Below are 19,655 nucleotides of genomic sequence, written 5' to 3'. Positions count from 1 at the left end.
AAAGATTTTATTTATTTATTTATTTATTTATTTATTTATTTATTTATTTATTCGACGGAGATAGAGACAGCCAGTGAGAGACGGAACACAATCAGGAGGAGTGGGAGAGGAAGAAGCAGGCTCACAGCAGAGGAGCCTGATGTGGGGCTCGATCCCAGAACGCTGGGATCACGCCCTGAGCCGAAGGCAGACGCTCAACCGCCGTGCCACCCAGGCGCCCCAATAAGATTTGTTTCTAGTTGAGCAACTAAACCAAAAAATACTGATTATTAAAAGCCATGCAGAAAGTGATTGGTTTCTAACAGATGCCAGAAGCCTCTGTACTACTTGAACTGTGGAACATGTGAAATCCATGTTGTAGATAAAGATGTAAGACAGGTTCATCAGAGGGGCAACTGACATATAGCCAAACATTTTAACTAATATGCCACACTGACAATCATGAGTGAAGTACGGGCAAGTGGGGTGGCGGGGTGGGGGGAGGCAAGCAATGGGTCAAACCCAACAGGTTCATTCTTATAGTGACAAATGTTAAGACATACAGAATGAGGTTTAAAGCACAAGTTGCAGTTCAAATTAGGCTTGATAGCCCTTCAAGTGGAAATAACAAAATCAGAGGCTTTGTTTGGCTGTTAGGTCATGCTAGATTGGTCACCAAAGTGCACGGCTATTTCAAAAGGCAATGGAAATTTAGGCTGCTTTAAGAGAAATACAGAGTGTAAAAAGAAAAGAAAAAAAAAATCACATAATATCACTATTGTATTCTAGTCTGCTAAGGCCACATCTGGAGGCTTCCATTTAAATATGGGTGCTACAACATTAAACTGGAAAACGACTCCATGAAGACAGTTCTGAGGTTTTAGAGTAAACCAACTTACATTCCTTTCCTGCAGAACATCTTAGAACTTTTAATACATTAATATTCCTTGTGATTTTCAAAATAAAGTGTGTATGTGTGTATGTACAGATAGACGGACACTATGCACTGTTTCTTAGCTTATTTGAAGGTGGAAGATATGTAGGATCAGGGGTCTAAGTCACAAACTCAGGAAGAAACCACCTGGGCCCATGAGGAACAAGGTAACAAAAGCAGGGGCAGACTACATGTCAATGAAGGACTGTGAGGATATAGAACCATATGATGAGAAGCAAGGCTACTTGTACTGTCTTTCCCAGGAAAAAGGAGCGAGTCCTAGGAAACTACAAATGGCTCTCAGAAAAACAAGGGGGTGCACTTCTTCTACACTGTTCTAGTACCTGAAGCAAAACAGTCTCGGGAGGTAACGCTAAAGACTACGTATGCATTTGAATACTCTCCAGGAGAATTCAATCCAGAGAACCTGGCATCTGGCTCTAAGGGTCAGAATTGGACCCCAGATCGTGAATCTCAAGGAAGAAGGTGAACCGTAACAAAGCGTTTTAGTATCAGAGGAGGGAATCACGGAAAAAGCGCTCAAGTATGCACAGAGGTGAGGTGGATATCTAGCACACCGCTGAAGAAAAAATTCCTGCGTATATCAAGTAGGAGACTGGATGCTGGGACTCTAAAGGTCACTCCCAATAACGCGCACTCAAGTGGGCTGGCCGCTAACCTCCACGGTCTCGCTCGTGACTATATCTCAGGAGCGAACGCAGAGCCCGGCACAGCGGTTTTATCATAAACGTTCGTGCAATGAATAGATGAACAAGTGAACAAATAAAAGTAGTATCTGGTTCCAAAGTCAAACAAAGGAATGGGCTATTTCATTCTTTGGCGATCACTAAATATGCATAATTATGAATCATAATCAAGGCTACTTTCAAATATAAGGAAAATAGTCTCGCAATAATTTCACTTCTTGACTGGGAAATCACCTCTGAATTAAATCACAGCAAAGCTTGCCGTGCAGTTCCCCTGGTAAGCATGTGAAAACACACCGCAGATTGTAAATGACCATCAGAAATAACGGGTGATTATGGCGACGATTATCTGCCCTGACAGACTAAACTAACTCAGACGGCTGGAAACTAACCTTGAAAATGAATCCGCTTTTTATAGCCATGGCTCTGAAAATGGTCCATCAGCCATGTGTTTTATTTGTTTAATTGTCAAAGGAGAACATATGCGTAACTTATTTTAAAACACCTTCAAAAATGTGACAGTATCCTGACTGACCTGGTGAGTGAAGCTGTTTATAATTAAGCGGAAGCAAGTATGTCTTCAGACACCATATTCTTAACAAAGAACACACATCAAGATGGACCTTACGGTATAGGAATCCATGAAACAGAAAGAACTTTCATTCACTAGATACAAAGTCGACACGGTCAGGAACCATATTTGTATCCATTTCCTAGAAGACTGAGGGTTCTTTCAAAATACATCTGTCATTTCTCCACAGTAGCTGATCAAACCTGCCACTGAAAAATGTTCTGAACAGGCAACTTGTAGTACAAGCATGGTTTATTTCTGTCAGACTGACTGCCGAAGTGTGAAAGAAACTCATTAAAAATCTCTTACTGTGATCTTACATTGTAAAAAAATTAAAAAAAAAAAAAAAAGGGAAAAAAAGCCCAAGAAAGAAAAGGAAAGGGAAAAAAAAAAACTTAATGAAGGGTACACTGAGCCTGCAGACACAGTCATCTGGTGCTGTCTTTCTTATTTTTCTGTAGTAAGCAATTAGAAAAGAGCAATTAGTCCTGGGAATACAGCTTACACACTAGCTGTTTGGCGAAATCAAATAAGTTAACAATTTTATTTTATGCTAATATTACGAAAACTTAGTGAAGGAAATAAGAATATTATACTATAGCAAAAGCAGTACAAAATAAACAGTATTATTTACCTTAATCTTAAAACGAGGTTCACAGCGCAAGAAGCTTCTCTATAGTCTTCGTTAGCATTGGGTAGGCCCTTTAAAACAAAACCACAAAAAAATGAATAAAATCATGACATCCCTTGATTCCCACGACCCTTTCTTTCTGGAAATTTCCAAACTAGGTCTTTACACATGGCATGTCCTATTTGGCCACACAGCAGCTCTATGTGAAGGTTGGAATGATGCCTAATTCCCATCCCAGTTGGAGAGCCAAATGTTTCAAATAGAAAACCTCAGTTGTAGGGTGGGTCCTATGAACAGGTGGTATAAGCTGCAGTAAGTCCAAACAGGAAGGGTCGGCCATCTTAAAGGAGCATCCCACAAGCTGAGCCATTGTGGGTACCCACTGGGATTTGGTGATGCACAAAGGCTGGGCACCTGAAACATCAGGAGGCAGAGGAAGGCGGGATCCAGTAGGGATCTTTCCTGCCTTTTTCACCTGCAACCTATTTCCTTAAATACAGATCATCAACCACAAATGCCTCCACTCCACAGCCCCTCCCAACTCCTGCGAATCCCTGGACATGAGTAGAACTTCCTGCTGGAGTAGAAAAACAGAGATTTCGGGTCAAGACTTGGCTCTGTCACTGACCAGGTGTGCAACCATAAGCAAGTCATTCTCCGAACCTATTTTCCCACTTACAAAATGGGGATAATACCGGTTTCAAAAGTTTGCTGGAAGAACAAATAGTGTATATGAAAATGGCTTATCAACTATAACATGTTACATAATACTAGTTATCCTAGTCCCCTTTCCTGTTCCCCTTATTCTATTCACCTTCTGACAAATTATTGTTCCTAACTTGCCTTTTATCATTCAACCAGTCCTCACAATTTGTCTCAAGTTGTTTTACTACCTTGACTGATACAGAGTAAAAAGACCTAAACTGAATCCCGGCTCTGCCTCTAACCAGTTCTATAACCTTGCATGAGCCACTTAACCTCTGCACGTCTATGCTTTCTCAGCTATAAAATAAGGGCCAAGGACTAGATGTCTGACCTCAAACAGGCTTCCTGCCACCATAAAATCCTATCACACGATCCTCAGTTTACAGCTGCTTTCAGAAAACACACATCAGGTAGGATGAAAATGAATTTATCGATCGATATTCAGATCTGGGGGACAAAGCTGTGATCCCAAGGCTGGTGATGCTTGATAGTATAATGATTTTGAGAGCAAAAGGGCTTGCCTGTTAATTATACAGCAAAACCAGAACAGGGGCCTGCACCCCGGTACTATGTCCATGTCCCTCCTGTGTGTTGTTCAGCGCTCTGCATCAGCACCCGACTCAAGTCATGCCGCATATTTTCCATTATGTAACTTTTAATATAAATGCATGTCACAGTCCCTGGACTTTTATTTTTACAAGGCAAGTTGTAGAGATAAATTGCCCCATAAAATTCAATGATAAAAGAATTATGAAAACAGGTTGTAGAAATCCAACTGAGAGCCAAAAAGAGAAAAGTATCAATTAACTCTATGGTTTTGTGGCGAGAATCTAACAGAATGGGGAGTCATTTTCTTTGCTTTTCTTACTTCACACAGTACCAACAATTTCAGAAGCAGTGTGGTAATCAATCCTTGCTCTTGAACCTATCATTTAAAGGTTGGAGGTCCTGAAAATCATGGTCAATAGTAACAGTACTCTTTTCTCCATACCTATTAAAAGAGGAGAGTTTACAAGCCCCCAATTTTGATGGACTGCCCTGAAACTATCTTCTGAAAAATGTTGGTTTTTCCAAAAATAGGTCTACAAATCATCTCAAACGTAAGTGACTGGTGGAGAAACATACCTGAGAGTCCTGCACAGAGAGGGACTGTATCTGCTCGGGTATACTGCTGGCATTCACCGCCATCTGTTAAGAGAGGCACCGTTACAGCACTTAAGGAAACCAAAATGAGACAGTAAGGTCAGCGTGCTTACCCCAAGTCCCGATTATCAGAGACAATTTTGCATAAGTAATTTTAAATTGGTTTTTTGCTCCAAAGTGTGGTCCTTTGACACCCCTCATTGGAATCACCCAGGACTCATGGTAAAGATTTCTGGGCCCCGCCTAGCCAGGATTCAGAATTTCATCGAGACGGGAGAGAATGTGTATCTTTAAGAAGCACCCTGGGTAATCCTTATGCTTTCACAGAGTCACTGAGCTAGAGTGAAAAGGCAGGGACTATTTGATAGTTTAAATCTAATAACAGAAAGATGCTCTAGGACCATCTGTTCTCGTCACAGAATTTCGTCTAAAGTTAAAGGTCCCCAACGAAAGGATGTTAGGATTAGTAACTTTAACCATGACTTGACCTTTAATCATTACTTGGAACAATTTTTTCACTGGATTTAAAAAATACATAAAGGTAGCTGCACTTTTAAGACATTTTCCCAAAAGAAAAGTTAAAGCGATAGGTTATTTTTTTCTCTCGAGTTAGAAATCCAACCCTATCTTCCTAGTTCTTATCATCTGTTGAAGGAGAAGAAAGTGATAAAGAAAGGGGGGGTAATCAGAAGGGGGAATGAAGCATGAGAGACTATGGACTCTGAGAAATAAACTGAGGGCTTCACAGGGGAGGGGGGTGGGGGAATGGGATAGACTGGTGATGGGTAGTCAGAAGGGCATGTATTGCATGGTGCGCTGGGTGTTATACGCAACTAATGAATCATCGAACTTTACATCAAAAACCAGGGATGTACTGTATGGTGACTAACATAATATAATTAAAAAATATTATTTAAAAAAAAAAAGAAATCCAACCCTAATACGATACCAAAAGTATTTTTGCCTCAAGCCTTACTTTTATGAACTCTGCCCTCAAAACTGGAAAGACCAAAGGGGGGGGGGGAGAAACAACTAGAAGAGGAACAGCAATGAAATGAAAAATATATATTATTTTCTAAAACTACTATCAATTCTAAAATAATCAGAAGTCATCGGAAATTTTTTACAGCAAGTTTTCTAAAGCTTAAGATGCAGAATTCTTACTCTCCGGGCTTCCTCAAAATAACTATGCTGGTAATGAAGTAATGGGGGGAAGCCTACTAATGTCTGTAATTTACTGTGAAATGCATCAAAAAATGAAGATGGAGGAATAGATGTGCACACAAGAAAGTATAGTAATGGTAGGATCTAGGTGTAGGTAGGTGTTCACTATAAAATACTTTCAATGTTGCTATACATTTGAAAATGTTCATAGTAAAATGTTGGGGGAAAATGACTATGTAAGAAGAACAAATATGTATTCTTTAGCCAGCCAGAAGACTGGGCCTATACCAAATGATCTCTTGTAAAGAACCCTTCAGGTTGACTGATCCCACGATCTCAATTAAGGTTTAAAATACAACCAAAAGCCACATCAGCACTCACAGAATATTCTACCTCTAGTCAAAAGACTACTCTAACCTGAAAAACATTAATGGCATTTCCTAGAGATGAAAACTTCTCTTCCTCCTAGGGAGGTCCCCTCTCCTGCCCTGCTCTCCCTTACTCCTGGGCCATCACCAGGATGGAAAGCTGGTTAACTGGCCTGGGGGCTGGATTCCCAAGGCCCCTGTGCAATTTCATTCTGTAGGTGCAGCCCTGCAGGTGACGAAGGGACCAGCCTCTGGCTCTCACCAGTACACAAGCAATACAGGGGGTTCCTCAGGAAAATATGCAAGAGGCACAGGAGTGGTCAACAGTGAAGTTTCCTCTGCAAAACATCTTCCTTGATGACCAACACCAGTCATCCAAATGTCACCATTATAGGCGTACATTTTTAAATATAAAAACTTACAAGAAAGCTAACATATCAAGCAGGTGTTACTCACCACAGTGTAATATAAATTTGCTTATTGGATTTTTATTTTGTTTTGTTTTTAAACAGTTTGTTATAAGAAGCGGATTTGAGAGAACAGGGGCTTTCATAGGAAGGGAAGAGAAGAACAGATTAATGGTGGATATCACACTGCAAATAGGCCTCTGAGACGGGGTGAAAGAGAGGGAAGGATCCCAGAATACAGAAAAGAAAGGGACAATGCCTGCTAATTTCCCATAGAGCTCTGCCTAATCTTTTTTTCTATTTTTAAAATTATTGTGGCTAACTAAATGCAGTGTGTTATCCTGGATTGGATCCTGGGACCAAAATAAATTATATCAGTGGACAAACAACTGAAATATGAACACGGTCTGTGGGTTAGTTGACAGTAATGTAGCACTTCTATTTCTTAGTTGTGACCAATGAACCAGGCTCACATAAAATGGAACAGCAGGTGAAGAACGTATAGGAACTCTGTATTATCTTTGTCACTTTTCTCGAAATCTAAAATTATTGCAACATAGAAGGTTTATTTTCAGAAATACAGAAGATTTCTGATGACAAATCTAACGTTTATGACAAAAAGTCAGAAAGCCAGTCACCAGAAATAAGAACGTGTCTTAGAAAATGGCGGTAGGAAAGTAGAGAGTCAGAGCCATCTGTGGTGACAAAGCCAAGCATAATACATTTGGAGGGAGAAATCAGATCTTTGCCTCCATCTACAAGTGGATATAATACAAACATGTATAAGAGCTGACAGGAATTTGGAAAACACTAGGTTCTCAGAAATACACTAAAAAGATGGGGCGCCTGGGTGGCACAGCAGTTGGGCGTCTGCCTTCGGCTCGGGGCATGATCCCGGCGTTGTGGGATCGAGCCCCACGTCAGGCTCCTCCGCTGTGATCCTGCTTCTTCCTCTCCCACTCCCCCTGCTTGTGTTCCCTCTCTCGCTGGCTGTCTCTATCTCCGTCGAATGAATAAATAAAAAATCTTAAAAAAAAAAAAAAAAAAGAAATACACTAAAAAGCTAACAGAAGTTCTAACCATCAGGCAATAGAAATGAGTAAATGTAAACAATAAATTCAGCTTTCACATTGTGACTCATCTCTAGTAAAATTAGCCTAAATCCACACCCAATTTATTTTCTCCTCAGAACAAAATACCAGAGTCGGGAAACAGAACGTTTTCACAATTAACCTCATCTAGATTCTGTAATGAAATCCTTCAATCTAGCTCTTATGGGCCATTGGCGGCCTTGGTCAACAAACCTTCCCACCTGGCTCCATGACACTTGATTAAATCAGGACAACTTCTCCAGGGGGTTTCTGAAACCTCTTTCACGGTTTTCTCCTCTTCTCTCCCTCTCTTATTTTCTTCTTGAGATTTCTGACAGATATTTAAAACAAATCTTCAGAAATTTTGAGCACCCAATCTTCCTGGACTTCAGTGTGGACTTCTGGATTGGTGTGGTTTTCCTAGCCAGTGGTTCTTGATCCTAGCCATGTATCAGAATCACATGAGCAGTTCCCTAAAAATTCGGGTTGCCTGGACATCATCCACAACTCCCAAATCACAATTTGAGGGCTGGTTCTAGGCATCTGCATTCTTAAAGCTTTCGGTTTTTCTGATGCGGAGCCAAGGTTGCAAAGCATTTGTTTTCATGCCTAACAGAGGGGCTCCTACAAAAAGAATGCATCTTTAGCCTTAGCTAATGTCTCCCTCAGTTAAAGGAAACCCAAAGAAAGTGGGAATGTAAAGATAAAGGCAATTTTACTTTTATATAGAAAATGAGGATATAAAGCAAACTTGATTTTAAAAATTATAAAACACATATTTTCAGAATCTGACAAAAACAGATTCCCAGATCACTGGTCAAAAAGATCAATAATGAGGTAATAGTTGAAAGGTCTTCTATAAGCTACGATGGCATATAGGCTAGGAAACCCCACCTAAAGAAGCCAGTCTTGCAAATGCCTCCCCCCCCCCCACCTCCAAAGAGATGAGAAGTTTCCGGAGAGCAGGCTCTCTGCTTTGCTTTTGTATAATTCCCACAATGCGACAGTACCTAACACTGCTTCATGTAAAAATCAGGCACAGATTAAATACTTGCTCAATCAACTTCATTATTAATACTATTGTTACATTTAACAATATAGTCATCTTTAAGTCACCACAGGCTTCCGCCATCCAAGTGGAATATAATAATAAATAAATGAAATGAGCATGAATTACCTACATACTACAAACTATGAATTACTAGTAGGCTGAAACTAATACTTTGCAAGGCTATTTCTAAAACATCGGGTTAGGAACACAGGCAGACCAATTTTTCTATGGGTTTGGCTATGAATCTCAAGACAAGTGTAACTCTGGCACTTTATACGTCACACTGGAAATTCTCTCGGATTTAAGAAGATCTCCAAATATGACCGAGTACCAGGCACATCTTCCCAAGGCCCCTCTAACAAACATCCCACCCTGACCTCCTCAATCTTCTCCAACAAATGCTGTAGTACCAGGACATTCTTCCTTATACTTCCTGGGGAAGCCAAACAGCCCTTTACAAATTAAGCATCTAAAACACTCCCTCCTTTACTGGAGCATCTTACTGTGTACATGTCCGCTGGTGACTCGAATACCCACAGAGTGTCCACTAGATGCAATGGAACCCAAATATGAATAAGATACTAGCCCAGTCTTCTAGTGGCTTCTAGTCAAGTAAATAAACTTCAATTTAAATGACGAGTGCTCTTGAAAAGCTTATTAAAATGTAAACACTGGCATTTAAATGTGCCATTTGGCACAGATAAGCATTTTCACCCTCAAAGATGTTTAAAGGTATACAGTACACTGTCAGAGGCTGTATAAATTGGTACTGCTTTTTTATTCTCAGCTTTACTGAGATACAATTGACAAATAAAAATGTGAGATATTTGAAGTGGTTCAGCTTTTGATAGCAGCCATTAAAAATTCAAAATCAGATTTTGTCAGATGAAGTAATCACAGTTCTTTCAATTCTTTAAATTACTTTACTTGCACATGTGCGCCTCGACACGCAGACACAAAATGTGAATGGAAGGCAGTTTGTAATCGTAACGTAAATGCTCACCAAGAAGTTAATGGTTAAATAAACTACTTCAATCCATCCAGGTTAGTAATACTACTCAGCAGTGAAAAATAGAGGCAGATCTACACAACTAATGTGGGAACATTTCCAAGAGGAATGCAAGTTGCAAAAACCAAAAAACATTTCTGTGGAATCTCCATGTGGTCCACCTGAAACAAACGTAACATTGTGTCAACTATACTTCAATAAAAAGCTTACGGTGTTTATGATCCCATTCACATTTTTAATAGGGTATGGATTTCTTTCTTTACATATCTGTATGTAAATGAGCAGAAAAAAGTCTGGAAGAAAATACTGCAAAATAACCTCTGTGGAAAGAAGGAACAAACACGGGGCGAGAGGGGCAGCAGAATAAAAGTGGCTCTTCAGGTTTTTCTATTTAATTCTTCCGTAAGAAGAATTTTAATAGGTTTTTGTGTCCCTTTCAGTAACACCTACCCTGACCAACCCATTTAAAATTATAAACCCGAACCACATCCCTGTACTTCCCACTATTTTTTCCCCATTGCTCCTATTCCATTGTAACAAAACACAAACTGATTTACGAAGGCTGTTGCTTGTTGTTTACCTGCTCCCCTCAAAATGTAAGCACCACAGGAACGGGGATTTCATGTTTTTTTTCTCACTGACGTACCCCCAAAATCTACTAGAACAATGTGCATAGTATGCATGCATGTGTGTGTGTGTTGCCCATTAATTCTAATTCCTTTTGTAATATGAAATACTTTTTGATTCACTTATAAAAAGTGAACTTAGGTAGGTGGCAAGTCAGGGAGCTACTTTAATTAAAAGCTGAAAGGACAGAGGAACCATCATGGTAGCTGCTCTTAACAGCTCCGGATGCTGAAACGGCAGCCTTGAAAAACAAAAAAAAACTGGCCTGAAGAGCTATGCAGTAGCAGGTGGGGCTGGTTATTCCTAAAATGTGGTAAAAGTGTTTATATTCAAACACATGAACCCTTTCACAAAAACAAGGCTATCTATGCATTCCTTAATTACAAACCAGCATGGGAACAGACATCTGCCTCTGGGACATCAAATGAGTTGAGACACAGAGAAGTGCCTAAGACTTTCAGATCCCACCCATGAAGGTCGACTGTGATGGCGATGACCTGACAGCACGCTATCCATCACTCACCCTGTCTCTGCGGAACACATTCTTGCCAAAAAGATACCGTTAATATCCAAATAACAGATCAGTTATCAGAGCAATTTCAACAAGCACAGAGGAGGATATCGTCACAATACACTTAAATCCTCAAGAGGAAAGTCCCCCACCCGTCAGTCTGCGCCAGGTAAGGCAGGATTCGGTGAACGCGATCCAATAAAGACGCTCCATAGTGAACCAATATGAACGCTTTCTGCATCACCCTGCTACTTGAATCATGATATTTTGTTCTGTTTCTAAGCAGGATGGGCCCCTCCGGTTAGAGACACTCTAGGAAACGGATGAAAAACGTGGACTCTGCACTTCACTGTGGGTAAACTAGGAAAGTGGGCAAGAAGAGGGCAGAGTTCACGATACCTGGTTAAGATCATTCTAAAAACCAGCACGTGTGTAGCCAATGGGTCCTACCCGGGAGCTCACCACCATCATTTGTAACAGACAGGGATAACTTCCTTGATGAAGCTTACATTTTATGTACAAAATGCAAAAATTAATTCCTGTGATAAACATAGGAAGAAACAGGAACTGAAGAACAGGTAACAGCGGGAGGCAAGCCGACTGAAAAATCCCTAGGGAAGGCCTACTGCTGTGGCAGGAGGGATGAAGAGACCGGTGGGAGGGGAGAGTGACAGGGAAACAACGGCTTGCAGCTTCGATGTGCTCTTCTCAGAAGGGCCAGCTGGTTACTGCCCCTTGTAGTGGAATGGAAGATTTACTTCACTTCATCAAAAGGAAATACCTACTAATTACAAAAAAAAAAAAAGTTGGGGTGGGTATCATTTGTAACTCAAAGTCTTCTGTTTTCTTAATGAGAATTTATCAAGGCACACATTAATTACTAGGTCTGTAAAATATTTGGAGCTATTCAAATATGCTCAAATTTTCTCCAGGAGAATTAGCAAGTCTTTTGAACTACAGGCATCATTAGGCATTAGGATAATTAACTTTGCTTCCTCCATCTGGTTCATCGAAAGATGACCAGTTCTCAAAGGGAAGCTGAGGGGTATTCCTTGCCTACTAAGTTACCCAGGAGATTGTAAAGCCAAGACCAACAGATTCAACATGAAACTGAACCACTTTATAACTGCTTTATTGTACACTAAAAAATCTAGAAAGATTTTGCCTGTATGCCTACTGTGTTTTCTAAAGGACAGTATATATGAAGATGGAGATCAACTGAGTCCTAAGTTGAGCACCCAGTGAGCAGTTCATACACGTGGTTTCACAGATCCTCAGAGCAACTCAATAGTGTGATCCTCACCATCTGACAGAGGAGGAAACGGAGGCTCAAGGAGTGAAGTCATCACCAATTTATTAAGCCCAAAAGTAATTCAGACAGAATCGGGACCTGCAAAATCTACACGCCTTTTCTGTTCTGCTGCTCCATGAGAACAAAATTTTGAAGTCTCTTTCCCCAAATGGATCACACTCTGACACCACAAGGAGTGGTGGACGGGGTGGGGGTGAGTGGGCCAAAATAATGTTTAAATAAATAACCACCACTCACCTCTGGGTTTTCTTCTTTTACTCTTCGTGACTGTAAAACAATTGCAGATCCGTTAATACACACACCCACAAAATGCCACAAAAAGAAAATGTGCACAGGTTAGCTCACCATCATCAACGTGACTTACCTTTTCTTGCGAAAAGGCTGCCTTCCCTTCTTCACTTTTCTCATCCATCTCGTCGTCACTCCACTCCCAGTCACCGTCCTCGGTTTTATGAAGGTGACCGCTTGACCCAGGAACTCTTCTCACCTGAATCAAAACACACCCACCCGATTCTTCACTAGCGGAAGGCAGACAGCGCTCGCTGGGACTGCAACTTGGGCCACGCAGCGCACGCCTACCCTGAAGACACCCTGACTGGTTATGAATTCAGGGATAGCAGTTAGTACCCAAAAAGACCACACAGCCCGCAAACTCCCACACTTGTCCTCCTTCCAAACATACTGTGTTCTTGAAATGCATTACTACACACACGAAGAACAAAATATTTTGGAAGAACACCACGTACATCAGCCATCAGGATCAAACCCATCTTTCACTTTTGCTTCAGTTAACACTTCATTAATTACTACACATTAAAGGCCATGTGGTCGGCTTCAAGATTGCCTAAGGAAACGCGAGCAACAGACTGCTGACGGAGGGGAGGCAGGGGAATCAGGCAGCCTAATGAGGCATACGAATCTAGGGGTGTATCAGCGACCTAAAACCTATGTCAAAAAAAAAAAAGCAAATACCCTTCTACTGCCACCTTGCTCTTTTTTCAGAACCTGACATCACACTTGTTTTCCCAGGATTCTACTCAACCGCAGCATCAGACTATTCTTAACACACCTGGTAACACTTTTGAGCCTTGGGAGGATTGCTAGAAAAGCAAGATAATCAGCAGCTGCGCCAGATAATCTAAACAGATTCCATCAGTCTTCTGCAAGAATTTCAAAATTTTTTTGAACTAGGGTAGAGATGCGATTCAGGGGTATGCTTTCCAAATGCCTGGTGTGGGTGAAAAAGCAAAACTTTTTTAAAAGGACAGGATGACTGAGAATGATGAGCCTCTGACCAAAGTAATTTGCCTTAAAAAAAAAATGGACTCAGACATAACTAAACAAAGCAATGTAGCAGATGAACATGTGAATGCAATAGCCAATGATCCACCGATTCGGAGAAACTTCAAGGGGAAGGGGACCCTGGAGACTGTCTAGTCCGATCCCCTCGTTCTACAGATGAGGAAATGAAGGCCCAGAATGTGACCGAAGATCACAGGGTAATAAGGACAAAGGCAAGAAAAAAAAGCCTTCAGATTCCCATTCCAATGTGAGACTTACACCACTGAATGATGACTGTGAAACTGAAGTCGTCTAAAAACATCCTGTGAAGACTTTGAAAGACTATAATGGGAGGAAAACACTATTTTCCATAAGAGAAACTAGTTAGTTATATCGTGGGAGCTTCATTAATCCTAAAGGAAAAACCACAGACCTTAAAATTAAAGTAAGTATTTACACACATGTTCAGTCAATGTCGATTCACCATACGTGCAGGCTCGGGGTTTGACTTGAAGACATTATTGTGTGGAACCTGTAAAAGCAAGCCCGACCACTTGGTCTAGAAGATCTGAGCCCCAATATGGAAAGTTAAATAGAAAGTTCTTACTCATAACTGCAAACACAGTTATGCTCAGTAAAAAAAAAAAAAGCAAGCTTTGTCTCCACTCCAAAAAAAACTAATTCACCTTTGAAACAACCCCTTATGTGCTTGACATATTTTTTTTCCATTCACATTTTTTGAATCATTGGAAAAGACCTAATGATAGTGAGTTTAATGTGCTAACAGGTGCTGGCAAAGTAGTGTAGGGAACAAGTGCTGAAATGCGCGTCAAGACATTTAGAACAGACTGCTCTTTAAAACCACAAAGAAATGGATAGGGGAAGAGAAAATAATTTGAAAAAAAAAAATTTGAGAGAGAGAGAGCACAAGTGGGAGGGGCAGAGGGAGAGGAGAGAGAGAGAACCCTAAACAGACTCCATGCTGAGAGCAGAGCCCGAGGTGGGGCTCGATCCCACTACCCTGAGATCACAACCCGAGCAGAAACCCAGACACGGACGCTCAACCGACTGGGTCACCCAGGCCTCCCAGAGAAAAAAAAAAATTTCTGTTGACGTACACAATAAAATTATTTTCTTAGCAATACTCATCATGATGATAGAGGAAAATCTGTGTTAATGACTACATCAAAAGAGGAAAACCTGTGTTTAATGACTACAGTAAAAGAATTTAAAGCCCCATCTATTACAAAACATACTATTAACTAAGAAGTGAGAAAACAAGGAAAACTGTATCAGAAACAGAACTCTACCTTTAGTGAAACCGCAAAAAAGCATGATTAATGAATCAGTATTCTTCAAGGACTAATATTTACGAGATTACCCTAAGGAAATCTGACAATAGAGTACAGCTTCACACCCTAAAATTTCCTTTAAGCCCTTTTCCCTCTGTTCACAAAATCTGCTAGTTCTGTTTCTACAAGCAGGATCCAACCACAGACGATGAAATGGCCACCTTCTATTTTATTTTAGAATCCTGGCTGCCTCCCTCCTAGTTTTATTTGGTGGAAGAGAGAAAGATAAAGCAAAACATCTAAGATTATAGCCTCGGGCACTGAAAGAAATGGTGGCATGGGCCTTTATGTAATAAATACTGAATAAATGTAGAAATTAAGACAAAAACATTATAAAACCTACGTCACAGACAATATTGGTATAGGAGTCACGAGAACAAGAATACAAATCTGTTAAGAACATCCTTTCGGTTTACAGGAAGGAAAACTTGCAGCATAGTTTGAAACCCGGGTTTCACGGTATATTTGTGACATTGACCTCCACTGAAAAGACCAGAAAGCAATTACACAAAGTTACATCCCTGTGGGGAGTTTGCAGGGACTCCAGGAAACAACTTCCACCTTCTAAAGCCAAAGCAACTAAGTTTCCATAGTTTAACAAACGGGGTTCTTATTTAGGAACTGATGAATACTCTACAAAATTTTTTTAAAAATTCAAAAAAAGATGTGTAAAAGGCTTCTGTCCTTCCCCATCTCCTACCGCAAGGATGGAGGTTACTTTTCCATTGCTCTCATTCTGTTAAACCAATGCATCACTTAGTAAAGCCAAGAGGTGGTAGTTGGGGATTTAAAAAAAGAATCCAATGCTTCTCAGAGAAAGGAGCTCAGTCATGAGCCCACAAATTCCTCAGGTCCAACAGTGAGGTTAGACCTAGTTTTACAGGCAGTAACAATTATTCCCAAGACTAGGAATAAAGTACAGTTGAGCAGTTCTACTGATCTGTTATTTCCTTTCCTTTCTCTAAACCCCATCTTTATGAAAATTCATTTTTAAAAATGAACCGAAGTTCTGATTCCCACTAGAGAAGAAGTCAGGTCAGACAGAGAAATAGTGTGGCTCCCGGGCTACTGCTGGTGGCCATGGGCTCCTAGGTTGGCAGTGGAGCCAGGATGGAGCAGCCAGGAACAGGGAATGGCAGCAACAACGGGAAGTCACCGGAGCGGCCTGACTCATGTTCCCAGCGGTGCCCCTCTGAACAGCTTTCTGTAAATAACCGGGACCCAGGGTTTCTTTGCAACACGTCACGTGGACCCCTGGCCCCTGACACCAGAACAGAAAAAACCGTACGAAGGACAGACAGGAGACAGCCAGCAGATAAGCTATCTAGACAGGGTGTTAAACATGTTAGAAATTAAAGTGTATTTCTCTAAAAAGGATGAATGTGACCCAAAGATAAACTGGCTAAAATTTAGCAGCATTTGTTCAATCCTGCGTGCCCCTCTTTCTAAGGCACCTGTCAGCTGCTTTCACGGCTACATTCACGTCTCCCTGGAGGTAGGATTTCGGAGTCTCCTCAGAATGATTTCTCCTCCGCCTGTAAACCTACAGCCTGACCACAGCCTGAATCTCGTGATCCGGACATGGTGGAAAGCAATACCCAGTAAGGTCTCCCTCATCAGGCATCCTACTGAGCAGAAGTATTAAAAACGTTTCTAATTCCGGTTTATAACATCTTTGAGGCTCTGCCAAGGAAACAAAAAGCCTTCTAAATCATCAAAAATAAATAAAATTAGAGGCACCTGGGTAGTTCAGTAGGTTAAGCGTCCGACTCTTGATTTCGGCTCAGGTCAAGATCTCAGGGTCGTGGGATCGAGCCTCTCCTAGAGATCCGCGCTCAGCACGGAGTCTGCTTGTCCCTCTCCCTTTATTCCTCCCCCTGCTTGTGTTCCCTAGCTCTAAAATAAATAAAATCTTTTTTAAAAATAAAATAAGCCTCAGTAAATTCTCAGCTGGATGTATTTTACTCTTCCCCGTCTTATACTCTGACATTATATCGCACAACCTGACACCTCCGTGCCGCACCTACTACCTGGCCTCACTGTGCTCTCTGGCCGTCGGCCCTCCCCTGCCTCTTCCCTCAGCCCCTCCTGGTTCACCCCCGTCTTAGGTCTGACGCCCACAGCTGACTCTGCTGGTGCTCACTTATTATGCCCCACCCCCTGCCCCTGCCTGTACAAACCACACCTGGGAGGAGGGGGGCGGGGTCAGTCCAAACACCCAGCCTTCATTCCTGGGCGAACAGAGACTAGCCATGCGCCTGGTGCCATGACACAGGGTCGCCGGCCGCTCCTGGGGGGATACGGGCCTGCCACAACCCGGCCACTCAAGGTGCGGTTCCTGCAGCAGCAGCGTCACCCGGGGGCTTTATTAGAAATGCTGAATCTTGGGCCCCACTCCAAACCCACTGATTCGGAATATTCCTTTTAGCAAGAGCTCCAGGTGATTCATCTTCGCGTTCAGCCTGGAGAAGCGCTGTGCTGATGGCTTACCGCTAGCCTAGTCCCTCTCCGCAGCCCGTAATACCGACTGTATTTATGTAAGAGAGTCCCTGTGCTGAGAACTTTAAACACCGCAATTAGTGTCATCTTCGAGAATCACTGTACTCCCCCATTCCTCTGAGGGAAAACTGAGGTGCGGGGAAGTGAAACACCTGGCTGAGCCGGGCCCAGGGCGGGAGGGCAGGAGTCTGACCCCAGCGTGCCGGGGCCGGACTCTGCTACTGCGGCTCGCAGGGGAGCGCCAGTCATCCGAACAGCTCCCCCCGCCGCCCTCGGTGCACCTGGCCCATCCAGCCTACGCCCACCTCGACGACGTGATCCTGTCAGCTCCTTCACACGCTCCACCCTCCTTAGCCTCTTTCCCTCCTGGGTGCAGGAAAATGGATCCCCTTTCCTCTGAGAGCCAACACCTCCTGTGTGCTCATTTATCTACACACTTACTCATTCCTTCAAGACATTTCCAGCCAGGCCCTGTTCCTCTACGTCCACCAGAAACACATTCAACTCTCCTATCCTTCTGCCCAAACGGGGGCCGGGGTCAGATTTAACTTTGCAGTCACTCAAAATCGCTGCCTTTGCTTGCTCAGCCCTTCCTCACTCTTTAATCTCAATATAAAAGATGATCTGCCCCCAGGACGCCACCCACACTGCCTCTCCCCCCAGGATTTAATGACTTCACGCTCGCGTAATGGAACGCTCCTCTCCGTTGCCCTAATGCTATCTTGTAGACACAGCTGAATCCCATTCTTTGCCTTCATGCTCTCTCCAAACCCGGAACGCTTCTCCTTCCACTGTTCTCTGCCCTTCCATGTCCTACCGTTCTTTGTTCCGTCTTGACGGCACACATGGCCGCCAGACACGGTCTCCTCGAGAGAGCACACGGTCTCCATGGCCTCAGCTCTCTCATCTAAGCTGATGACCTTGGAAACTTCGTCTCTCAGTCTTGTTTTCGAAATGCTCTGTGGGATACGAATGTCCGATCAATTTCCAGTGAGCCATCTCCAACCCATTCGTTAAGGCTCGAGCCCCAGCCTCCCTCGGCCACTTCTCCAGGCTGTCGGGCTCCGTGCTGCCGTTGGCTCACAGTGGCCGAGGCGAGTGCACTGTTAACATTTCAGAAAGTCTGCAAGACGGTCTTGTTGCCTTCACGCTGGTCATGTAAAATTGGCCCGGGTAGGAGTATTTACACAATGGAAATTGGAAAATAGTACAAATTAGGATTCACACTCCTCCCTCACTGCCAGAATGCCAGTTTTCTATGCTTACCAGCACACCGCGGGTGGTAAGACTCACCTGATGGGAATGTTATAAAATCTGACCATGACATTTCACATGAGCTTAGTTATTCCTGGGAATAGCTAGTTTATGATGGAAAATATCTCAATTCTATCACACAAGCCTCTTAAATTTCACCTTTAAAAACAATATACCTTTAAAAAACACACAAATTGATTTTTACATATCAAACCTATACCAATTGAGGTACAGTTGAGGGAGACAATTATCTTCATATTACTTAAACTGACACAGCTTGGGATAACATTATGAAAGCATCATGAGGAAACACGGTGTTCTATTTTTTTTTAAGGCAAATGAAAGTGAGAAGAGCGACTGAAAGATTGTGTTAGATGATACAAAAATTGCATCTATGATGATTGATGCCAATACTGCAAGTCGAGAGACTAATACTGCTTAATACAAAGTAAGAAAGGAAAACAAATGATGTACTCCCAAACAACGTTGTTTTGTATAATGCATTAAATAACATAGTTACAAATAATTTTAAGTTTTATCGGTAAATATTTTGTTATTCTTCTATGTCCCTAAGTGTTCAATATGTTCAAACTCAGCAGAACACTTGTTTTTCTAATCTTTAGATTTAGAAAATAAAGTATCCTCTTATTTTCAAGTTACCTTTATAATTAGGAATGTATGATAAATTCTGCAGACAAGATCAAGAATTTTATACCAGATAGATTTTCTCTAAAATGGAAATATACATTCCTGCCAGTTAAAGCATGGAATTAAGTTCTCAAACTTCCTGTAAATATTAATATGACAGTAGATCAATAATAAATATAAATGTCATTGAAAAATTATTCGTTTTGTTTATAACAATTTGGAACCTTGATTATTTGATAGAATATGAGAAAAGTAAAGTGTCAAAGATAGTAAAGTACTGGTCTACTTTACATTTCCATTCGCACATTCTAACCCCAGAAGAACAGAAACACATAGATTATTTCTATTAAGCATCTCTCTATAGAAATTGTCTATAGAAACTGTCTGCATGTAGCATTCACTAGGTAGTGG

The 19,655-nt window shown here is 41.7% G+C and overlaps 1 protein-coding gene across 3 annotated transcripts in view; it reads right to left on the bottom strand.

Annotated features, from left to right (window-relative positions):
• Nucleotides 1-19,655, bottom strand: part of STK39 (serine/threonine kinase 39) — a 441,956-nt gene that overhangs the window by 106,717 nt on the left and 315,584 nt on the right. For all 3 annotated transcript variants that reach the window (XM_040644241.1, XM_008687066.2, XM_040644236.1), the window contains 4 exons: nt 12,575-12,697; nt 12,448-12,477; nt 4,653-4,715; nt 2,826-2,893 (listed from right to left, as the gene is read on the bottom strand). In XM_040644241.1, coding sequence (XP_040500175.1) covers nt 2,826-2,893; nt 4,653-4,715; nt 12,448-12,477; nt 12,575-12,697 — 284 coding nt within the window. The remainder of the gene's footprint in view (nt 1-2,825; nt 2,894-4,652; nt 4,716-12,447; nt 12,478-12,574; nt 12,698-19,655) is intronic.

Source organism: Ursus maritimus, unplaced genomic scaffold (genome assembly GCF_017311325.1).
Source record: "Ursus maritimus isolate PB19 unplaced genomic scaffold, ASM1731132v1 scaffold_1, whole genome shotgun sequence".
In the NCBI taxonomy this organism is placed as follows: Eukaryota; Metazoa; Chordata; class Mammalia; order Carnivora; family Ursidae; genus Ursus; species Ursus maritimus.
Note: the sequence above shows the minus strand (reverse complement) of the source record. Positions and strands in the feature narration are given on the sequence as shown.